Below are 25,446 nucleotides of genomic sequence, written 5' to 3'. Positions count from 1 at the left end.
CTGACCTGAGGGAGATTTAAGTTGCATATGAAGTCACAGCGGAGGCAAGAACATTCCTTTGCAGCCCCCTCCCCCTTACTTATTTCCACAGTATCACACTGTAGGCCTACCAAACAGGGGGCCCCAAACAGGGCCACCAACTCCATAGTCATCACAGAGTCAGATAGAAATGTTTAAAATATCATGATAGTGATTTTTTTTTTTTTTAATTTAAGACTAAGCTTGATTTTTTTTGGCTGTCGTACAACTTAACAAATTTGTAGTCAGTCTAATTGACACTCGGAGACAGCTAGGAAGAAACATACCCATAGAGGTCAGGTGTTATCTGCATTTTAATACATTGGATTGGACAATGTTTTATTCAAATCAACAGTAGGCATATTCTGAGGTGGATCAGCAGGTGTTGGTAGGTACAGGTTTTATACAGTAGCTCAAAGCAAAAGATAGACAATCAAATGATTTTTTTTTTACATAATATTACTACACATTATGCAAGGATACTCCTCAGATAAAAAAAACGTATTATGTATTATAAAAACAAAGCCCCCAGTATTCAAGTAATTTAAGCATTTATCCTTCTACAGGCAAACCCAAGTTATTTATTGCACCAGAGATCAATGTATAACATATATATATATATTTTAAAAAGATACAGGTTATGTAACATAAACAAAATGCACTTGGTGGCAACACAATTAACAACATACAGAAGTATGTGAGAATTGAAACAACAAGCAGTCAGAAGTATATATTAAAATCAACTAACTAATTTCCAACAACGAAAGTCATAACCGTAAAGAAAAGAATGTCGCATGGACAACATAAAATAAACATTAGCACAAGCTATTCAGGGGGTCATTTTCATCAAACAGATAAAAAAATTAACACATACAGTGCGTGACGAAATAAAGATTTGAATCAATGGAGCATGAACCAGTCTCCAGAATTGAATTCCGTTGGTCTTCTACACAGACTCTCACTCACTCAAACATGGCATCCAAACACACATCATTAGAAAAATACACTGATACAATTTGACTTCACAGTGAGTGCTGCTGTATCACAATCACAAGTTTGTGTAAAACACGAGTGTTGACTGGATGCTATTAATAAATAACATCCTACATGGACGCCTAATATTTCACAACAAAAAGTTGTGTATTATTCATGTTTTTTCCTGAATTTAGCAGTTTTTTTTAATATAACAATAAATAAATAATTAAATCATCCTGATTAAATTAAGACATTCTGTACAAACTAGTGCAATAAGGCTATTTTCTCTTTCTTGGTTTTTAAAAATATCTGCATTAGTCTGGGTGCATTAGTCTCTTCAGCACTGTATTTCAGGTACAGTAAAACCTATGCAGTGTTTTAGAGTACACAGTAGAAATATGAAAAAATGCAAACAAGTCTTTGATTATGAAGGTAGGCAAGGCCACAACAGCCCTTTTTTTTGGTTATGTCTGCAATGGGCGTGTGAATCAATGTGTTTGTGTGCGTGCTATAACAGAAAATCCTCAGGCACCTGAGATGAAAGAACGGAAGTAGGCAGGTATGGGCTGCATGGGTAAGATGGCAAGGGCAGTGCCCCTCTCAAAAGTAACATACACTAAGTCTATGGCATTGTTACATCACTGTGTCCTGTCTATTATCACGTTTTTAAAAATCTAAATTGTGTCCCTCTAAGATAAGACCACACTGTTGGCCTGCATGGCAATGTCAATATATGACTATGTGTTTACAATATTTACAGTGCATTACTGAAATCTTATATCTGGTCATTTAGTTTTGTTTGCATATCAGCGTGAATGAGACGAGTTGATGTCAGTTTGGCTCCAGGTAATATTAAAGGTGATGATCTACGTCTACACTTTTTTTTCTACTACTTTTCCAGTTATGGATCCACAGACAGTGTTTCTCTTCCAGTTTGTAAAGGTTCTTTTTTATCTGATGCCATCAGCCTCCTCTGACTCCTGCCCGTCAGGTTGGCGCTGGTCTTCGGGAGGAGGGGCGTCAGGAGAGGCGGGGTCAGTGTTAGCAGGGTCAGGAGAGGCGGGGTCAGTGTTAGCAGGGTCAGGAGAGGCGGGGTCAGTGTTAGCAAGGTCAGAAGAGGCGGGGTCAGTATTAGCAGGGTTAGGAGAGGCGGGGTCAGGAGAAGCGGGTTCCGGAGAGGCAGGTTCTTCCTGGGCCGGTTCCTCTGCCACCTGCTCCTCTGAGGCGGGGGGCAATGGGGTGGCTTCTCGAAGCGCCTCCTCCACCTGGCCCACCGAGCTCGTTTCACTGTACGTATCCGAGCCAGCTGCTGATCGCCTGAACAGCTTTTGTCCTGTTGTTAAATGGAGAAAAAAAACAGAGAGAGTTGACAAAATGTTCTTGTGAAAACAATGTTAACGTATGGTAATCTATTTGTATGGGTGACTACAATGTCCCTTAAGCTGAGAACATTACCCATCCAGCAAAGCACGCTATTTGTCCCAAAGCCAAGATTTTATTTAAGTTATATTTTGGTGTTGAAACCTAAGCACATTCTTGTAATTGTTCATTCAGTGAGTGCAGTTATTCAACAGAGCATACAGGCACAATACATATACAATTGGTCTTAACCCATTTTAGCCTAAGCCCTTTTTGGGAAAAGGTGCCCTCTCCGGCTCTCCCTATTAAAACCTAAATATCTCAGCCTTTGAAGCACATAAAAACAAGAAATAAGTTGCATTTAAACCTTCATTTTGCACTAGAATGTGTTCATTCAGCTCTAACATACCCACATTTGTAATAAAACAGCTAAAATATCAAAAACCTGAATGCAGCGTATATGTTGCTCCAGGACACAATGGGTTAAGGTAGAAATATGGTATAACAAGTAGGCTGTCGCCACCTAGTGCCACTCAATTTCATTTCACTATAGGTTATGCATCAGAGCTATTAGTCGACCATTCACATTTCCAGGAAGTGTTATTATTTTTGTAAAGATTTTTTTTGGTCTTTTTGAGTTTATCGGCGATAGGAAGGAAGGAGAGGCAGACAGGAAGCGAATTGGGAGAGAGATGGGGAAGGGTTAGCAAAGGACCCAGGCCGGACTCGAACCTAAGTCGCCGGTGTAGCAGCCCAGTGCCCTAACATTAGAGTCAGGGGTCGGGCCCAAGAACTGTTATTTGTAGACAATTTGTGGTAGGCTCAGCAAGTAGAATTCGTAAAGCTGCATTTTCCACAAAGTCAATGAAACCAGCTGACACAGCAGACCAATGATATAATATTAGATTGAAATAATCCTAGCTTGGCCCTGCCGTGGCCATCCGGTAGGGCACTCGCCTGCCATGCGGCTGACTTCGGTTCCATTCCCGGCCCGGGTCCTTCGCCGACCCCTCCCCATCTCCCTCCTCCCTCTCCCACTCATTTCCTGTCCTACTCTTCAACCCCCCCCCCCCCACCAAAGAAATAATCTTAACTTGCATGAAAGAACAAACAAAAATTCTTCCACCCATTTCATTTTGGAAGGCAATCTTAAACTATTATGAACTATTCATAGCTACACAATATATAAAGAGATGGGCTTTACCTGGAAAGCGTCTGGAGGCAGAGGTGGGGGTGTCTGGTGAGCCCGCTTTGCCCGCCTGAGCTTTCTGTGAGTAAGCGGTTTCTGAGGTGTCCAAGGAACCTTTGGAAGCAGAACAATATCAGTGTCAATGTCAGAAATGTCAGCATGCTCATGTTATCAAGACGCTACAATCATATAGACTCTGAACAGAGCGTAACAGACGTAAGCTACTCGGTTACAGTGGCCTCGTTTATATGGGACGTTCAATTCTGAATTAACTCAATTTCATTCCGCTTTGAAAACAGCATGTAAACGCTAAAACTTTATTCCAAACAAATTGGGTGGTTTATTCCGTGCCGAACAACTTTATTCCTGTATCATGTACGCTTAATTCCACTTTAAAAACAATTCCGGTGGAATGATCACATCAGGTGGACTGACGCCTATTCCATTTCTGTGGATGAATACTGTAAGTCTATTTCAGAATGAATCAAGCAAGTTCCATCTTGAAGCAAAGCCGGTATACACAAATACTGATTTCAGACAGAAAACCATAGAAAACATTGGCGTGTATGTTTATGCATTCGTTACTGGATTACAACGTATGCCTGCTTCGAATGCATTGAATCAAACTGAAAGGTGTCTGATGACGTTATGAGAAAAAGGCCAATGCTTGCTCAACAGTACCTGAAACTAGGCTGAAGGTCTGTCCTTTGATGGATGACTGGGAGGGCGAGAACCAGTTGAACATGGAGCCAACCAGGGGAATCTGCCGCAGCACCCCCTATAGGTGAGGAGAGGAAGGGGGGGCGTTGGAGGAGGGAAGGATTTGTCCGTTTTTTGGTCCGTTAGACAGTTCGGGAGGAGGCACAAAACAATTGAAAATTCAAGCCCACACAATAATGTAATGTAATATGATCTTTCTGTTGAACACACACACACACGAACACACACACACGAACACACACGCACACAATGAACGATCGCACATGCACACGTCACATACTGTACAAACACGGTCACTCACACACATGCATGCATGCATGCACGCACACGCACCTCTTCCATGAGTTTTGCTTCGTTGGCTTTCTGCAGTTGTAGCTCGGCCTCCAATATGCCTTTTCGCACCACCTCCGTCATGTTCTCTAGCAACTGGAGAACACACATCAAAATCACAAATATCAGGTTACTGGTTTTGTCAAAACTTGTCAAGGTTTTCCTTTGGTAGGATTGCTGTTGTACAGTAGATGCTGAATGAGGGAAAGCCCCTAAAAAGTCATTCTGTGCTGGTTGACAGTGTGTGTGAAAGAGTACAGAAGGATCAGGAAAGGACTGGAGCAAGAAGTTTGATTTGTACCCTCCATGTCAGGACTTGGACAATCAGGACAATCATTTTGGCCGAAGGGCCACATTGGGTGAAGAATATTGGCCCAAGGGCCAGATATCGCGGGCAACTTGCCCCGTGTCAATAATAAGAATTACTGTACCGTGACATAACTTGTCAGCTTTGCCATTCCAGCACATAATAGGCCTATGGAAAGGTGTTTAAATGTAGCCCATGTACAGTACTTGGTTAACTTTAAGTTCACAAGACCCCTGTTTTAGGTAGTCATTTGAAGAATGTTGAGTGACTATGAAAAGTTGTCTGTCTTGTAAAGGCTCTGCGGGCCACATGAAATGGCTCCACGGGCCGCATGTGGCCCCCTGACCTGAGTTTGCCCACCTCTGCTCTATGACTACTGCATGAACTACTACAACTATAGTCTTAGTATAGAACAGGGGTATTCAATTAAATTTCAAAGAGGGACGGTTTTTCAAATTCCTTCCAGTAAAGGGGCCGAACTATACGTACAGTTGAGGACGATATTATTAGCCCCCCTCCTGAAATTAGACATATCTCTTCATTGATCATTGAGAATGATCATTATTAATAAATGTGTGTTATTCTGGAAACAAATACACCATGGAGATAGTATCCAATAAGTTAAATTTGGACTTTTCCATTTTCACAATGAGTTTAAACAAAAAAGTGTAAAAATGGCAAGGACAAAATTATTAGCCCCCTTATCATTAATATTCAAAACAGTGCCATTTATTAACAAAAATTGACACCAGGCACTATGATTAGTTGTTAACTATGTTGGCACATGTCCTACCAGGGATTTTGGGCCATTTTTTTCATCGCAAATAGTTAAGCTGGTCCAAATGGCATGGATGTTGAGGATGGACATTCATTTTCAGCACTCTTCAAATACTATCTAAAGGATTGAGGTCTGAACCACTCCATGACCATGGTTTTAGTATCCTTGAAGAAAATTTGAACTATTTTGGATGCAAGTTTTGGGTTATTATCTTATTGAAAAATCCAGTGAAGATCTTAGCTGCCTCTATGAGCATATTTTTGCAAGGTCACTTTCCACATTCTATCATTATTTTCAGTTTTTATGGTGCCGTACACCCAAACAAGGTTTCCTGTGGCTGAGGCTGCCACAGAATGATGCATCCACCACCATGTTTAATTGTGGAAACCATCTTATAACGATTCAAGGCCTATCCCTTTCTTCACCTGACAGAAGCAGAATTCATGCATCAAAGCAGGTGCAATTGAATATCATCAGATGAAAGCAGAGATGTTCAAAACTCATTTTTGACTTTCAAATGTTCACAGGCAAAGCTCAATAACACTCTGATATGCACTGCCGTTAGTAAAGGGGTTTTTTCTGTGATGATGGCCCCAAAGCCCAATATGATGACAAGCCCTAACAACTGTCTTTCTTGGTGGGGGAAAAAACTCCAGGTGAGGCCAGGTCAATAACAATCATCTAGGCAGGTGTCCAATGCTTCTTTGGTCTAATGAGGCCAAGCAGTTTCCACAGTTACACACAGTGGTGGGGGCATCAAGTTTAGTCTGTTATTCAGCCTCAGACACAGGGAGTCTGGGTCTGAATCTGGATTGCTGGGTCTTCCAACAACATTGTAACCCAAAGCATACATTTAGATTAGTTCAGAGGTTCTTCAAGGACACTAAAACCATGATATTGGAATCACCCGCTCATAGTCCAGTCCTCAATCCCACTGAGAGTCTGTGGTTAATGTCTATGCTCAGCATCCATGCGATTTGGACCAGCTAGAACACTTTGCAGTGAAGAAATGGGCCAAAAATCCCTAGTGGGCTATGTGCCAACCTAGGTAGCAACTTATCAGGGCCTGTTGTCAGTTTTGGTTCATAAATGGCGCCATATTGACTATTGATGATAGGGGGGCTAATAATTTTGTCCTTGTCATTTTTACCCTTTTTTGTTTAAACTCATCGTAACAATAGACAAATCCAAATTCAACTCATTGAATATTATCTCCATCAGTGTATTTGTTATCAGAATAACAGAAACGGTTAATAATGGTCATTCTTACTGAGAAATCAAGAGAAATGTCTAATTTCAGGAGGGGGGCTAATAATATCGTCCTCAACTGTATGTATTCTGATTGTCGACTGTCAATGAAAGAAATATGGGAGGCTGCATTGAAGTGGGGGGTCTGGGGGTCCTCCCCCACAAAGTTTTGCATTTCTTAGATGTAATTTCCTGCATTTTTACGTCCCGTGTCCCGTTTTAGCTTGATACAGAACTCGTACTTTTATATCTAAATTCCCGAAAAACGATTCTGTATTTTAAGGGACATGTTGGGGGGGGCCAGAACCTTGCTTTCCAAGGGCCGCATCTGGCCCCAGGGCCGCCATTTGAATAGGCCTGGTGTAGAACATTACCTTCCCACTTTCTTCAAGGTCCTTTCCAGAGGAAGCAATGATCTCCGCCAGCTCTGTGACATCCAGATCCTCTGTGGCCAGTCCCAAATATATACAGTTCTTCTCTGTGCCAAACTCAGGACCTGAGCAGTGACAGAAAAGGAGGATTGCTTACCAAGTGTCAAAGAACACTGATTCCAGATGATGAAAACATGTTTACACAGACACGGGTATTTAGCAGGCACACCTGCCAACTGAAAGACAATTAAGACCTCTTGTGTGCCTTGATTACACATAAAAAAAGTTTATTAAAAGCAGATTTTTGTATAAAAAGGAGACAAACCGCACACTTCAGGTATTTTTTGTGTGCAAAGAAGCTTTACTTGACTTGCAAGCTTTCCGTCCTTAGACCTTCATCAAGTAAAGCTTCTTTGCACAAAAAAATACCTGAAGTGTGCGGATTGTCTCCTTTTTATACAGAAATTTCTACTGAATCCTGCACCTTCTAAACAGATGAGAGGTGGCCTATCACAACTAAAAGCAGATTTTTAAAAATCTGTTCACTTGTTTTGATCTCGATTCACCATTGTGACAGGCATGTTATACAAAATATGAATTTTAGGGAGCTACAACCGTGTACATGTAAACAAAAGGCCCAAAGCAACGTGTTTACAAAAATAGTAGTAAGTAGTAAAGAAGTAAGTGTAAACAGGGTCTAAATGTATAGCATTGGATGCTATTGTATCAAGTGGTCAGTCCAGTAACATGTATAATGCCGTGAACATTTACCAGTAGAAAAGCACATGTCTGAATCCAGTTCCATCAGTTTCTTCAACAGGTCTCCATTGATCTTCTCCACATCTCGTTGCCTCTTTTCATCGTCATCTTGTTCACACCTAGGCTCGTACCTGGGCATTTATAGACCATACACAGGTTTATTACAAAACCTCTCATTAGTTAAAACAGCATTTATTTCATTGAATTGGCAGTAATACATGTTTACTGGTATTGCAAAATTCCCCTTTGTGAGATTCAATGCCAGGCTAGGCAGTTCCAAATGTGTCTGCTGAGATGCCTGCTTGAAAATCTACGATGTTTGGGCCTTGAACATTTTTCATCCCAGCAGTTGGTAAACATGTCTACTAAAATTTGTGAGGGCAAATGTGATTTGCAGTGTCCCCCAGGTCATCAGCCCAGATCTGCAGTCCAGGTTTTTGTGTTGTTTTCAACCCCTAGACTGCAGATGTGGTCAGGCAAGTCTTTGATCGCCTATACACCATGTAACTGTGGTTGCAGATAGTGCCTTTTCTAAAATGATGATGAAATAACTCTGCACTGAATCAGTTGTGATAAGTGACATAACTGACTGATTCCCTCTGTAGTAACTTCAGTATTTCTATATTGCATGTCTGTATGTGACGACTTTTGTACTAATATTGCAACATACAGTATGTATTTTTACAGAACCCAACCCATCATGTACGTAGGTGTGGCCGCAGATAGTGCTGTTACTGAATCAGCCAGTTTGCTGTGATAACCTGAGGCGGACTTTCCATTAGACAAACCTAGGCAATTGCCTAGGGCCCAGATCAAATCTGACCTCCAAAGGGGCCCCAACTGTAAACACGTAAAAAAATAGGCTTGATCTTAATTTGTCATTTACGTTTAAGTAATTAAAGATATGAGTTACTATATGAGGCATAACACTAAAATAGCACCAGAACACAGAATTTTGTGTCTGTATAATGAATTCTGAGGCCCCCATGTTTATATTTCGCCTAGGGCCCCAAAATGGCTAGATCCGCACCTGGTGATAACGAGTTATAACACTAGGGGTGCAACTCACAGACAAGGCACATCTCTTTCAGCCTTCAAGAATCAAGTAAAAACTCTTCTCTTTCGTGACTATCTACTACACTAATGCTTGAACTGTATATGTGTGTGTGTGTTTGTACTCTACTTAATCGTGTGCCAATGTACCTTTAAAATAAATAAATAAATAAAAATAAAATAACCCTACTTAGCATCTGCACTAGTTGTTCTGTATATTTCCAGTGCAATTTGTTTCTACTAGTGACGTTGGCTATGATCATGTCCTCGACTAAGTCGCTTTGGTTTAAAAAGCGTCTGCCGAATGCAATGTAATGTCATGTAATAATGAAATAATGTAATGCAACTCAAACTAGTTCCTCCTGTCCTTTCTTGTTGCTTGTGGGCTCTTGCCTTGGTGTTTCGGGGGCACTTCCACATTCAAGTTCAAGTTCAAGTGCACTTTATAGTCCAAAAATCGATTTAACAAGGTTATCACAGTAGTTTGAAATTGTGTTTGACCAGTTTCCAATGTGCAGTTAAACTAAACGTATAGATAGGACATTGTCATTCAATGTCCTGATTCAATGTCCCGATTGCAAATGAGATTATGCCCTTTGAATTTTTGTGAGATGTTGAATAAACTTCGATTATGAATTACGTCGAGGAAAGGATGGCAGGAATTAGTTTGAGTTACACCCTTCAACTAGTACTGCATATACAGTTTAATGTACTGACTGCTGCCCCTCATGACCTTCCATGACCCTTGACCTTTTGACCTCCTCTTCTTACCTTATGGCTCCCAGGCCAGGCCAGCTGAGGTCGTCGATGTATGTGAGGGCGGTGTGCTGGTAGATCTCCTCCCTGAAGTCCTGCCTGTAGCGCACCGTGCTACTCAGTAGAGGCACCATGTCATTCAGCTTCTCCACAAGTGCCGTGATGTCACACTCCTGTGTCCCAAGCACTGGGGAGGTCAATAGAAAGCCATTATTACGGCCATTATGTACTACAGTAGTACACTTGATAAGGTTTAAAGCATCTCTTTAGAAGTGAACACCATGCAATGTTTAAAATAAAGTATAAATGATGTACCAAAGTATAAATAATGTACTACTGCAGACTACCAGACAGGATAACAGAGATGATATTCATAGCAGTTTTATGAGAAAAGTTGTGCTACTTTAATAATAACAATAATTATGACATGCTATTTTTTTTAGTCTGAGAACTTAAATGACCTCCCTAAAGGATGAAGACAATTACATACAATCACCCTGCAACTTTCCTCAATATGTTCAATTGTTATCATCTTAATTGTACTTAATTATAATACATAATAATAGACCATAAGCTGTCTAGTTTGACAGGTCCAGGGTGCGCCTGCATCCAGAGAGGTCAATCCCGGGTTCCGAAAGTAAAAACTAGTAGCTAACATAGTTAGCAACTATGTTTTTGAGAAATGCACCCCTTAACAGGGTTTTTAGAGTCTCTATGTCCAAGTCAAACTAGTACACATCCAGTCCAATCCAATCCAGTTTTTTTGCTTGTGGCTTGTGGCCTCTGTGTCATCCCGCCTCAGTGGAGAAAACAACAAAGTACCCCAGCTGTCAGCCTACCAACCAAGGCACAGCAGCTTTTTACCCATTCAACATCCCAATTGTAAATGAGAAAATGACCTTTGAAATGTACTTTTGCAAGATATTTAGTAAAACTTCGATCATCAGCGACATCTTGCCTCGCATCACGAAGCCACGAGCAACAGGAAAGGACCGGAGGTACAAGTTCGTAGTAACCTGTCCGTAGTAACCGGATGCAACCTGTCCGTAGCAACCTGCATCCTGTCCGTAGTAACCGGATGCAACCTGTCCGTACCTGCTGCGGTCATGAGGGGGTTGAAGCGGACACATGTGCCCTCGTCCTCCAGTTCCACCACGTCTACTCCGCTGGCAGGTACCTGCTGAGCCAACTGCTCTCCCAGCTGCACACACAATACAATCTCCATCAGGCGAATGGCTTGATACAACCATTAGTGTAGTACAAGTGTAATGGTCATTATGTCTTCTTAATACAATATAACTTGATAAAATAATGTAAAAATTTCTTCCATTTCAGACATGATGATAGTTTTTAAGATTTCACCTTCCTGACATGTCTCGGTAGCCTGATAAACCAGCCTAAATGTGAGACCGGAGTAATTTAGTCTGGCCCCGATGAACGATACCTCCGAAGATTGTTGATGAGAACAACCTGTTGTTTTTTCAAACCGTGCCGGCGCTCTGACCAATCGGCGATCTTTGCCGTTGATGTGCTTTGCCAACGGTGTTGCGAGCTTAGTCGTCACTCCCTCAAAACCCCGCCCGCTTTGATTCAAAACAAATCACTGCGCTGTAATTGGTTTTGCCGGACTCAGGGCACAGTGTTCAAAACGCTCTCAGATCCGAGGCCAGACCCACTCGCAGCTGAAAATTTTCGGCGTCCCAGCGGGTGGCGCTGGTTTACCAGGCTAATGTCTCGGTGAATAACTCAGTCTTCTTCAGCCTGTCACACTTAGGTCATTGTGTGTGATTGTGATTATGTGACCTTTATATAATCAGCTGATAAAATAGTTGATAGTTGAATAGCTGAATAGCTGATAGTTAAAAAAAACTATCATGTCTGAGCTGAGTTAGAAGAACGTTCAAATTATGTTGCTACTGATGTATTACATCTTTCTGGGTTTTTTGAAAGAAACCTTACAGAGAAAAGTGTATGAACTGAATGTCTCACCAGCTTAGATGCTGATGGCATATTCTAGGAAATGTTAATGGGCCACTGTTTTTGTACAACTTCACATAATCCGGACAAGCAAATACGCACAAAAGGTAATTATGAGCCGTACCCATCTGTTCAGAGAGTCCAGGACTTCTTTCTCTCCTGGGAAATAGCCTTCAACAGATCCACCACTGGAGGCTGAATAGACAAACACAACAAAATAAACGTATGCAATAGAAGATTCTGTGCAGAATTACTTTCAAACCGTAACATGCATGAGGGATTACAATAAGAATTTCAGCATTTCTAACTAGTTTGTGCTTCGCACCATGGTGCACTAATAAAGTCATGGCTGGCAGGCTTTACAGTACGTAGATCTTGGAAAGTAAACTGGTCCATTTCAGAAAGACTAGGCCAGGGATGACCGCAGCACTCAGATACTTTTCGGTTATTTTATTGCGGTGCAAACATAACATTATGTTTGCACCGCAATAAAATAACTGAAAAGTATCTGAGTGATCCAGCTCCAGTGACTTCCCTTTTACAAGTATGTCTATCTTGTTTGTTTGTACAAAGTGTAAAGGAAGTCAACAGTGGGCCTATACTACAACACTGGTTCAGGAGTAAACCAGATTTACTTAAGCGGTAAATCATCTAATAGAAGAGCCTGGATTCGGCTCTTCTATTAGATGATTTACCTCTTAACTCAATTCGGTTTTTACTCCGGAACCAGCTTTGTATAGTATAGGTCAGCGGGTGTCCTCACCTGCACTATTATCTTGGGAGAATCTGAAGACCACAACAGGGGAACTCAGCTCATCCTCGACCTGCCAGAGAAGCAAGAAGACGGGGGCACAGAGTCACACCTGAGACGCAGGCAGCACAAACCCCAGCCAGTACACTGGAGGAGGCACAGTCAGGCTATTGTTCTCTCAAGAAAGGAGGAGAGAGAGAGAGAGACATCGAGAACAGTACTTCGTCGGCATTGCCAATGTGAGTTTGTGAGACTTGTGAGATTTTGTTAGAAAAATGCCTCGAGGGTAATGCCATGAAGATGCTGTAAACGTATCGGAGACTGGACTGGACTGCAGGCAGGACAGGCAGGCGGTGCTTGTCTGACTGGTCAAACACGTCTTGTGCAGCCACTGTGGAGCACTAGCTGGGCAGGCTTGATCTCATGCAAACTAAAAGCCACGTGGAAACGAAACGCACTCCTTTTCTTTAACGTTGCCAGGAAAAGGGGGGCCTAAAGTAAAGCATGCTGCTGTGTGTGTGTGTGCTAGGCTAGCTAGCCCACAGTAATACAGTATACATAACTCAGAGAACAGAAAAGGATAATGGCTTCCGTGACTTCCATGCACAATGGACATTCCTGTGTTTTTTGCCCTCAGGTCCAAAGGTGTGCTTCCAGTACAGAAGCCTTCTCTGTTGGACCAAGCAGTGATAACTCAGGGGCCAAGGACCAGAACACTCACCTGCAGCATTCAGTGGGGCTGACTGACTTTCTAAATATTACCAAGGGCCTATACTACAAAGCTGGTTCAGGAGTAAACCAGGTTAAGTTAAGATCTAATAGAAGAGCCTGGAGTCCTCATGATCTCTTATATTAGATGATGCACCTCTTAACTTAACCTGGTTTACTCCTGAACCAGCTTTGTAGTATAGGCCCCAATAATGTTTAAGAGGAGAGGAACTAAATTTTGAGGAGAAACACCACATCAGGAGATGTTACACTGGAAATCCCCAAACCAAATGTTCTGATTGAACATTATATCTACACCAACATTAACCATTGCCAAGGGGTTAACTTTTCCAGAGGATTATGTTAGTAGTATTATACCAACAAAAACACCATCCTGCAATAGGAGCCTGCTCCATTTCTTTCAAAGTAACCATCAGAAAAGAAATGTTCCAGGGTTTCTCCAAAGGACTACAGTTATCTTCCCCTTTTGAGGTGTTTAATCCCCAAGTGTCTGCTTCCCCGACCCGATTCAAACACAGTGAGGTCCAATCCATGATGACCCAACAGTCATCAGGGCTGTGAAGAAGGCACTGTCCAGAGGACACTGAGCTAGCAACATGCCTGGGGACGCGCATCAGACCAACGGGGCACAACAGCAACAACAAACTAAAGTCAACAATAAAAACAAATAAACGAATGAAAATAACCGTACAAATAAATAAAGAAACAAACAAACAAGTGCCCCGTTTGCCCATAGATTTTGCCTTCAGTGAATGGGTGTGTGGACATGGCGAGGGAGGGAACTGTGGAAGTAGGGGTTGTGCAAATAAAAGAGGAGGGATGGGAAAGTGAGGAAGGGAAGGGAAGGGTCGGGAGGCGTGACGTGACGTGGCTTAAGAGGTTTGGTCCCACCTACAATAGACAGAATGAGAGAGCCCAGGACATCCCGCAGAGAACTCCCAGCCAGCAGGGGGAGCGGTGAGTGAGACACCACAGCCTGAAACCCAAGGCACCCATGTATCTCACTACTACAGCACACATCAGGGGGGACGCAGGGGGTTGGCCTGCCCTGTCCACAAAGGCCTGGCATGAGAACAGGTTTTATACGGCATATAGGCACGACTTTCTACCAACTTAGCTTAACTGGCCTTGCCATTCATAAGCTTCCGTTCAATTCTCGAGCATATCGTCGGACCAGGCTATAGGTACCCCCAACTCAACTAATCAGTGTTTACAAAAGTGGGATCAGTTGACTGAAAACTAGAAAGCAGATTTCTGTACGAGGAATCTACTGAAGAGAATCTGAGCAAACTGGGCTCAAATCCTGTAGACATGCCAGTTCCCTCATGGCCAACACTTCCAACCCCTTGCTTTCAGTGTACAGTAAGGCTCACACACAAAGAGTCTTACATATCATTTATATTTTACCATGGTCAAAGCCTCGAGGAGAGACACTTCGACATCAAGGATATCCTGATTGTGGGACAATACAGAAACATTTGTGTTTTTTTTCCAAATGTGTACCAAAGGGATTATAGCAATCGGGCAACAATGACTCCTCTTACAGACCTTGAGGTGACACGATGCAAGGCCATGCTTTCAAACTAGACAAGGCTGATAAAGTTATTTCATTTAGTTAAGTAAATAAAACAAGCATTAGAGGATTAACTTATAGTGTCTTTACTCTTTATCTTATCTGTATATTATACATGTGTATTAAACTCCCTCTATATTTACTGTATGTCTCTGTATGTAATTCGGTGTCAAAACGTACAAATTAATGCAAAAAACACACAAAAAGGCACTAACAATAATGAAAACAGAAATAACCACTTAGCAATAAAGCACAACGTACATCACAAAGACGTGACCAAAAAAGCTCCATAAAATGCAGGCAGTAAAAAACTAAATGACTTATCGTCCACTCACCGAGGTCTTAATGGAGGACAGCGTCTTCAGATGCTCCAACAGCTGTTGACTCTGCAGAAGAAGAAGAAGAAGAAAAAAACGGCCTGAGTAGTTGGCACAGCTCTCTCAGGATCCAGGCAGTCATTCAGTTAAATCAGTCCGTTATCCAGCGCCACCCAGAGCAACGTGTTCTGGCTGCGTTTCCCAGGGCATCATTATGTGCCCCGGTGAATCTGTGCCAGGCTGGCAGGCTGACAGGCAGGTAGGCGGGAGGATGGTGCCAGGGCCGTTTCAAGCTATTTGTGGACCCTAGGCAAACAGGGACTTGGTGGCCCACCTATTGATGATGTGTACACTCACTTATCCGTGTCCTGTGTTTTTTCTTCTCTTCAAACTACTGGGGAGGAGAGTCCCACAGGAGAAATTTATATAGCAGCATGATTTTTACTTTTTGTTTGTTTGCATACTTTTCATTTACTTCCCATTGTTTAATTTAGGAAGGTGCTGCCACAGTCACAAAGCTGGTATTGCTGCCGTTTGAATACAGGCAATAGTACATAACCAATCATTACCAGGAGGGGGCCACTTTCAGCTAGGGGCCCTGGGCAAAGGCCAAGATAGCTTGTCTGGTTGTGTGCCAGGCCTGGTGGTATGGTGTAGTGTGCAGTGCAGTACTTACGAGCAGGGTGGCACAGGCCTGGGTGGTGTGCTGTAGTGTGCAGTACTTACGAGCAGGGTGGCACTCCTACAGGCCTGGGTGGTGTGCTGTAGTGTGCAGTACTTACGAGCAGGGTGGCACTCCTACAGGCCTGGGTGGTGTGCTGTAGTGTGCAGTGCAGTACTTAAGAGCAGGGTGGCACAGGCCTGGGTAATGTGCTGTAGTGTAGTACTTACGAGCAGGGTGGCACTCCTACAGGCCTGGGTGGTGTGCTGTAGTGTGCAGTGCAGTACTTAAGAGCAGGGTGGCACAGGCCTGGGTAATGTGCTGTAGTGTAGTACTTACAAGCAGGGTGGCACAGGCCTGGGTAATGTGCTGTAGTGTAGTACTTACAAGCAGGGTGGCACAGGCCTGGGTAATGTGCTGTAGTGTAGTACTTACGAGCAGGGTGGCACAGGCCTGGGTAATGTGCTGTAGTGTAGTACTTACGAGCAGGGTGGCACTCCTACAGGCCTGGGTGGTGTGCTGTAGTGTGTAGTGTGCAGTACTTGCGAGCAGGGTGGCACAGGCCTGGGTGGTGTGCTGTGCAGTGTGCAGTACTTACGAGCAGGGTGGCACTCCTTATCCTCTCCACGATCCCATCATGCCCCAGGTACTGCAGCGAGAGCCAGAGGGGCAGGGCGCGCAGCTTCTCCACCGGCTGACTGGAGGTCAGTCCCGCCGCTAGAGACTGCACAGCATCAACATCAGCAGTAGCAGCAGCACAGCATCCCCATGTGGCATGGAGGTCAAACAACAAGGAAGACGAAGGTTGCACGGTAAGATAAATGCAGTGTTACAGTAATTCAACACTCTGGGGCCAAATACACTAGAACAGGGGTTCCCAACCTTTTCCAACTTGGGGCCCACTCGAAATTGTCACAAATGTTCGGGGCCCACCTCTGACCCGATTACGAATGAAACTCACATAAATCAGCAGCAACACACACCAAAATGTGATTATAATTTTTAGAATATTATTTCAAGGCCCACTTGGTATACCTTCAGGGCCCACCAGCCCCGGCCCAAAGGTTGAAAATCACTGCACTAGAAGATGTTAAATTGACTCTCCAAGTGTTGCATTTTTGCCTTTTTTACTGTTCAGGTTACAGTCAGTGTGATGGATAGAGAACATTTTCAGAGGACTTTGTAACAAAGGACTGTGCTAACAATGCAGACAAAAAAGGCTTTATAACTGCAGCGACAAAGCACTGACTAACTTAATTGGCCTTGGGATATTAACTGTGTGTGAATGATCTTGCTATGCTTTGCTCACCAATGCTGGGTCTTCGTGTCTGTAAAGGGTGACTGCTGGCACAGCGGGCAGTCCGAGCCAAGGACCCGGAGTCAACGTCATACTGTCACTCTTGGTAGCTGCCTGAATAGATAAACAGATAGATAGAGAGCAAAAGCCGGAGGGAGGGGAGGGAGGGAGAGAGAGAGAGAGAGAGAGAGAGAGAGAGAGAGAGAGAGAGAGAGAGAGAGAGAGAGAGAGAGAGAGAGAGAGAGAGAGAGAGAGAGAGAGAGAGAGAGAGAGAAGGGGGAAATAGATAAATATCACCATGACATTGAAGCATGCGCTTTGAGGACACCTACACACAGACACACAATTAGGAAAAAAAACAGACAAACAGATATTTTCAACCATACAGTATGCATACAGTAATAACAAACACTACACAATAGTCTTCCGACGCACCATAACTGGAGATGTGATTTGACCCAAGGCCAGCGTTGCCAAATTGACCCTGGAAAACACAAAGATAAGCAAAGCATGAAAAACAACCAGCTTATTTCTATGTCCACTGATACTGTCAGAGCACTTTGACCTTCATCTGTGCTCTACATGTGCAGTTGATTATCGCCCATCAGTGGAGACAAAAAAATGGCGAAAAAAATGACTTTTCCCAATGTCAAGTATTCTAGCCTTGGTAGTGCAGGGAACGCCTAGTGATTGGATACTACGGGGAGTATATCCAATCACTGCACGTTTCACGCACTACCAAGGTTAGAACACTTGACATTGGGAAATGGTCTCTGTCTCTCACTAACCACTTCAACTTTTAGGGTAACTCACCCCTCCACATGAAGCCATATGCTGTACTGGACACAGAGCTCCTTTAGTCGGGCCAGTTTGTCTGTGTGACCGGCTCCCGGTGTTCCTGAGGAGGAAAACAGAGGAAGTCTGATCACCAATGACCCTTTTATTTTTATGTTTATTTAATTTTTATTTTATTATTATTATTATTATTATTATTATTATTATTTTACCTTATGTTTTATCTTAATGTTTTAAATGTTCTTTGACTCTAATTTATTTCCTTCTTTCTTCCCTGTTTTCTTTCTTTTTGCATTTGTTATTTTTGTGAAGCACATTGAGTTGCACCCGTGTATGGAATGCGCTATACAAATAAACTTGCCTTGCCTTGCCTTGCCAATGCCAAGTTAGGGCATTCCAAATGAACCCAATACTGTCTAACACCTCCTCTGAATTTGTACAATCTTAGCTGAGAGGTTTGAGGTCTGCTCAAGTTTTCCTCACAAATATGTCCCCAGGTTTGTCCAAGGCTGAGTTTCCCCCTGACTCGAATTCTCTATTATGGCATTGTACAAGTGAAACACGATCTGTCTTGTGTCTTTTTTGTGAAGCATGCTGAGCTGCTTCTACTGCATGAAAAGAGCTAAATAATTATAATGATACAAATAATAATAACCATCATCATCATCATAATCCTCTGCATTGTCTTAGTATTTTCTATCTGCCATGAAAAAAAAAAAATCTTGATTCAATAAAAATGGCAAAACTCTGACCTGCATTGGCTATCAGCAGCAGCGGAATCTTCCCTGTGTCAGCGTCATCTTTAATGAGCTTGTCCAACAGGGCCACGTCCTAAAAACATATGAAGTGAGCATTGCATCAAACATGCATCCGTTGACATAGCTCCAAAACTAATATGAAAATATAACAGAAAGTCTTCTTACAATTTGGTGTTGCGACCCAAACATGGTGTTGCATGGCACAGTGCAAAGGCTGGAAAGAGGAAGGCCAAGCTGAAAAAGAGGGAAAGACATTTGAGGTTCATCAATACCGGTAGTTAATACAATTGTGTAATATGGTTTCTCTGAGCTGAGCCCTGACATCAGAACAAGCAGGGCTCATAAAGGAGTCCAAAAACTGCAAATGTCTAGAACCAGCCAAGTAAGTCAAAGCACATGACTCACATAACATTTGAACTGAATTGAACCTTTTTGAAGTACACGTTTCCTCCAACTCTGTCAGTACACACAAAAAGATAATGATATAACTAGCCATGATGCAGACACAAAAATCTGTAAAGCACGGATGGATGAACGAACAACCGGAGAAAATAGTTAGGTGGAGGTGATAAAGAACTGTTTTAAGTCCAGGGGCAGACTAGTCTGGGAATTCTCATACTGCATTTAGTTCTACACAATCGTTCCGACCTTTGCTTATGTCTAATGACAACCACCTATGATGGAGACACCTACGATGGCTTTCTTTGTGAAGTCATGAGTCAAGTCAAGTGCACTTTATTGTCAAAAATCTATGTAACAGGGATAGGACAGAAGTTTGAAATTGCATTTGACAGTCTCCAATGTGCAGTTAATCTGAAACATATGAGTAAGACATTGACAACTAGAAGCACTCAGAGAGCGCAGACCTCCGCCAAGGAAGCTGCTTCATAGAACATTTGACTATGTTATACTCTAAGTCTTTAAAAAGGTTTTAAAAATCTTTTAAAAAGGTCCTGGTTCCGGTTCGTGCTCCAGATCACCAGAATTTAATCACTTGTTCCTCGGGTCATTACTAACAACTCCACAAAGTCTCCGCCAAATCCGTTCGCAAGTTTTTGAGTTATCCTGCTGACAGACAGACAGACAAACAGACAAACCAATGCGACCGAAAACATTACCTCCTTGGCGGAGGTAATAATCTCTCTCACACACTCTCTCTCTCCCTCACATGCACGCACAGCTGATGTCTTGTTTGCTGATCTCACCTGGCTGCAGAGGTGCTGTCCCAGGCCTGGCCTGCAGGCGGCGCTCTGGTAGATGACGGGCTGTTTGGAGCTGAGCACTGTGAAGCCATCTGTGGAGTATTCTTCATAGCGGGCGTTGATCACCAGCCGACACACCTTCACCAGGCCCTCACGGTCATCCTCGTGGTAATATGCAGAGCCATTCTCATACCTGCCAACACAGCAAAGTATATTACTCAGACAGGGTCACGGACAGCTCTTTTTCTTTAGGGCTTTGTTGCCTTTATTTTTGAGAGGACAGTGGAGGAGAGACAGGAGATAAGAGGGAAGGGAGAGACGGGGAAGGATTGGCAAATGACCCGGGCTAGAATCGAACCCGGGTCGTCGGCGTAGTAACCCAGTGCCCTACCGTTAGGCCAGGGCAGGGCCGGCCCCTGAAAGCTTTCACTAGGCCTGGCATGAAGTGATCTGAAAGGGCCCCCCTTCATATGCATACAATGCAATAGGGACTTGATTTTGGGCACTCCATCGCTCTAGGCCTGGGAGAGCGTACCCCTTTGCCCCCCCCTCCCCCGTCTGCCCTGGCTCAGATCATCATGGTTTTTTCCAAATTGGGGCAGTACTGGATGTAGATTTTCTGTCAGCATCATATTTCATGAAGTGTATAAAAGACAGAGAAGATATCAACAACACTTTGTTACCAGCCGTGTGCATTCAAGATGCTGCATCCACATGACTTTCTATCCCTGTTACTGAGGAACACACGGTCAGCACTGCATCAGCACGTGACAGCCAGACATCGTTGTCCTTTGACAGACAGTACAGTGCAGGGCAGCGCAGCAGGTCCTGCAGTAGGAGGGATCCCTCCTGGGTTAGGACTTACACAGTAAGGAGCGTGTGGAACAGCATTCTGCATCCAACATATTCCCGGAACACAGCTACATTCCAAATGAATGAGGTGTTTACAGGTACATGACCAAATCAAATAATTCCACCATTCCATTTAAAAATGGAATATTCCACACATGTAACTGCACTAAGTGGTATACATGGTCACTCCTCAGTGTCAAAGGAGTACATAGGTTAAACCCCGCACATTGAATTTTCAGATCTGGGAGCAGGACAACAAAACAACCAGATAAAAAATTTAAAAAGGTCCGCCTCAAACAGGGCTGTTTGTACACATTTTTTTTTTCTTTTCTCTGACGTTTCGGGTTTTCAATGGAAAAAAAAAAGTGGGAGTAAAAAAATCCTAGATGAAGCAGACTTTCTCTTTTAACTTATGCTTATTGCTCATCACTTACACGATACCTTGTTCAGCGACCTTGGGTGTTTTGAAAGGCGCTATATAAAACGAAAGTATTATTGTTATTATTATTATTATTGTTATTATTATTGTTATTATTATTATTATGCTTCTTGCTGACCTGAATAGTCGGCAGAGCCATAGCGTGGTGTCGGAGAGGATGCGCGTGGTCAGCTTCCGGAACCTCTCGCGGTCCAGCACGGAGATGTAGGCCGCCAGGCTGTGGCCCAACAGTGCCATGTGGCCCTGCTCCCCCACATACTGCATCCTGCTGTGGGGACACAACACACAACACACATAAACATGTGTGAGCGCACACTTGCGCACACACACTCAGGCGCACACACACACACACACACACACACACACACACACACACACACACACACACACACACACACACACACACACACACACACACACACACACACACACACACACACACACACACACACACACACACACACACACACACACCAATAGCATGGCAGATGAACAGGAGATAAAGGACTGTTACATGTGGCCCTGCTCCCCCACATTCTGCATCCTGCTGTGGGGACACAACACACACACACACACACACACACACACACACACACACACACACACACACACACACACACACACACACACACACACACACATATGTGCAAGCACACACTCATGCGCACACACACACACACACACACACACACACACGTAAACATGTGCAAGCACACACTCATGCACACACACACACACACACACACACACACACACACACACACACACACACACACACACACACACACACACACACACACACACACACACACACACACATATATATCAATAGCATGGCAGATGAGCAGGAGATAAATGCTGTTACTGGACAGACACACACACACACACACACACACACACACACACACACACACACACACACACACACACACACACACACACACACACACACACACACACACACACACACACACACACACACACACACACACACACACACACACAGGAGAGATGAGCAGCAGATAAAGGGTACTAGGCATGTGGACTCGTCAGTTAAAGTAATCAGTAACACCACAATAGGTGGGTGGAGAGTTAGCTGTGCTGACTGCTGCTGGACATACAGGATTGTGACTAGGAAAAGCAAATACTGCCGTAATCTTTTGGATAAAGAAGGCTTCATTTGTGTAGGTGGTTTGGTTAAGTGTACAAAGTGCGGCTGAGACAAAAAAACAAGCCCAAATTCTTCTGCTTCAAACCTTTATCACAGTTTCTTTACCAAGGACATAAACCAGGCCACTCAAGAAGCTTCCGGTAACCTAAGAATGCTATTATAATGCTAGTGTATTATGTCCCAAAACATGACCAAAATGTCCTGGTTATCTTGCTTTCATTATGCTGATTATCCTCAAGGATCTGATCCTGATTATCCTCAAGGATGGGGATATTTTTTCTCCTCAAGGTAGTTTGGAAAACTGTTTACAACATAGAAGACAATGAAGATCACGCAATTGACATTGTGTCTTAAGGCTTGACAACGCTGAAGGGGGCTAGTACTGCCAGTAAGGACTGTTTGGTTGTGAAGATTCTTTTTCCATTTTTTCAAAGGCTTCAGATTACAGTGACACCACTGGTGGTTTTGGCCTGTCTTGGTGCCTGTGTCTCCACATATCCTGCGGGCAATTATGAAGACATGCTGAAGCTACCTGCCAGACGAGTCAGCAGTGGCTGTATTGTTAGGAGGAGAATTAACCATACCCATTAATTATGACAGGATTTAACCATACCCATTAATTATGACGGGACAAACACTCACCGCTGGCCCTGTTTATCTTCGTCATCGTGCATTAGATTCTGTACCAGCTGAAGAATACTGCCAACATCCTGGCCACTGAATGACAAAGAACCCAGAAGAGAAGAAATGTGACAGTCAGTTTTTGTCAGTTTTAAAAATCCATATGGTGAAGCACCATTGCACATCATCAAAATGTGTAAGTCCTCATGATCAACCAGTGAGAAACAGCACCACACTGTGTTTATACACTATTCACTTTAGTGTTCTGGAGGCAAGACACAATATAGGATAAGAGACATCATGATTAAGCACTGCTAATACGGGGGCGTAAAGTATAGCGCCGCAGCCCCCGCGAGGCAGGGGGGCCCATACGAGTCAATAATTGATAAATGATGATTTATTTATCTGTAAAAGCAGGAGGACTTGACTTACTCCCCCTGTAGTGGTCCTGGAATATCCCTCCAGCTGAGTCTGCGTTGGCCCGCGTCGCAGTCTACCTCCCTGTGAAAACACAACACAACACAACACGCTACATTACCAGACCAATGACTCGTGCAACTAGGATACTTTTATCCCAGCATGAGGACAGAGAGAGAGAGAGAGAGAGAGAGAGAGAGAGAGAGAGAGAGAGAGAGAGAGAGAGAGAGAGAGAGAGAGAGAGAGAGAGAGAGAGAGAGAGAGTGAGAGAGAGAGAGAGAGGGAGATGAGTAAATGGGTGATGGGGGTGGTCTAGGTTTAGAACTTCCTTCTGCACTGATAAAGTGTTTACATCACCACTGATACCACCAGTGAAGTTAATGTGTAGACAAGACATCCGGTTCAAGAAACCATTGTAGACAACTTACTGCAATAGCCAGTGGGCAAACTGAGGTGCAGAGGTAGGAAGTTACTTAGCGGCATAGACAAAACTACTCCATCACTTACTTGTGCCCATTTTCAAGGATCTTCATGGCATCATTCAGATTTCTCCCCATCTCTGCTAGCATGGGGTCCATCATCTGAAAAGACCATCGGAATTTCACAAGTCAGTGGTGCGTACTGATATCAAATTAATTTGACGAGGGCAATAGAGGTTAATTTAGCACTTGCTCAGAAAAAAAACAACGCATTTCCCCCTCCAGTGATGATTTCAGGTTAATCATTTCCTATTGGGTGACTGCCCTGGATCCTGAATGAGATCCTCCTGGTCATGAAACATCTTTACACATCCCGGTTGTATTACAATAGTTTGGGTGTGGCGTTTGGCTGACAAAAAAACCTGTTTAAAACATGAATCTGGGACCAGAGCAGGTGTCATGTGACAGTGGCATAGCCTTGATGTTTACTGTAATTCCAACACAAATAGGCCATTAAATCTACGTCCACGTGAGAAAAAGTCGCGGAGTAACTTGGGGAGGACACAGGCGAGCTATTAGCGAAATTAAATGACCAAGCTCACTTTCCAACGCTAATGTGAAATACGCGCATCAGCATTGGCACAAAACAGAACCTCTGGCAGTATCCCCGCGATCGACCGACAGACCGAGCACATAGCTGAAGATACGTCACCAGATGTAGACTAGCTACAGCTAGCAGTATATTTAAATTCACAAGGTTCTGCGGTTAGCGAGAACACGCACAGCTCCTAACATATAACAATGGGGGAAACGGCACTGAGAGAACAATAGTCCAATTCACACAAACTACGGTAACATAACGCTGTAATCGGGAGGGGATTCCAGTTTGTCCTGCATTACCCTGGAAATGACAGCCTCGCCTTTGACAGCCAGTGCGTATCCTGCCGCTTACGTTACCTTGGAGAAAATGACAGCCTGCATAAGCGAATGGCACAATTACCCGTTGAAGAGGCTGCTCCATGCTTCTCGAAGCCAGCGAAAAGGGATTATCTTGATCCCTCCAGTGAGGTGTACGGTTGAGATCGTAGGACGCTTCCGAATGAACCACTTTGGCAATTATCTCCCGTCCCCCACTTACTTTACTGTCCTCTCTAGCTCAGCTGCAGTTTACTTCCTGAATGGGAGCCGCGGCGTATTCCACGCTGGCAGCGCTGACGTATGTCTAGAACGCGCTCACTCGCCCGCACAACTGCTAGAAATAAACACTGACTGGTGGTCAGCCGAGTAGGCTACAGTAGTCTTAGATTGACTGGAGATGCAGTGGAACAGAGATCTGGTCAGTGTGCCATCTCAGGGCATAAATAATGGTTAGCCTACATCTAAATAATGTAGCCTACATCTGACATGGCAGCAAATTGTTATTGGTTTCAATGATCGGCTGTGATGATCCTGGTTTACAAAACTGTAAATATAGAATAAGTGCTTTGCTGACAGATAGTGTAGGGGGGGGGGTCGTGACCAGGGCTATAGCCTTACAGTATCATGACAGTGAACCACTTTACTTTTATCCCCCGTCTGCAAGCAACTGATGGCAGATTTGTGTT

The 25,446-nt window shown here is 43.5% G+C and overlaps 1 protein-coding gene across 3 annotated transcripts; it reads right to left on the bottom strand.

The window, feature by feature from the left end:
* Nucleotides 1-321: 321 nt before the first annotated feature.
* Nucleotides 322-25,016, bottom strand: pdxdc1 (pyridoxal-dependent decarboxylase domain containing 1). 3 transcript variants are annotated; one of them, XM_063186865.1, is made up of 24 exons: nt 24,843-25,016; nt 23,931-24,004; nt 23,439-23,507; nt 23,028-23,102; nt 21,333-21,482; nt 19,927-20,116; nt 18,887-18,955; nt 18,716-18,794; nt 17,982-18,066; nt 17,604-17,652; nt 17,181-17,282; nt 16,470-16,595; nt 15,229-15,279; nt 14,728-14,772; nt 12,604-12,664; nt 11,965-12,035; nt 10,959-11,064; nt 9,879-10,050; nt 8,067-8,185; nt 7,299-7,420; nt 4,595-4,687; nt 4,223-4,319; nt 3,557-3,655; nt 322-2,326 (listed from the first exon to the last, which is right to left on the bottom strand). In XM_063186865.1, exons 1-24 carry the CDS (start codon nt 24,861-24,863, stop codon nt 1,944-1,946), a joined length of 2,508 nt encoding a protein of 835 aa, XP_063042935.1. In that variant the 5' UTR covers nt 24,864-25,016; the 3' UTR covers nt 322-1,943. The 3 variants fall into 3 exon arrangements, with proteins under 3 accessions (XP_063042935.1, XP_063042942.1, XP_063042948.1); XM_063186872.1 differs by having other exon boundaries at nt 21,333-21,479; XM_063186878.1 differs by lacking the exon at nt 14,728-14,772.
* Nucleotides 25,017-25,446: the final 430 nt, after the last annotated feature.

This window comes from Engraulis encrasicolus, chromosome 2 (assembly GCF_034702125.1).
Source record: "Engraulis encrasicolus isolate BLACKSEA-1 chromosome 2, IST_EnEncr_1.0, whole genome shotgun sequence".
NCBI classification, from domain to species: domain Eukaryota; kingdom Metazoa; phylum Chordata; class Actinopteri; order Clupeiformes; family Engraulidae; genus Engraulis; species Engraulis encrasicolus.
Note: the sequence above shows the minus strand (reverse complement) of the source record. Positions and strands in the feature narration are given on the sequence as shown.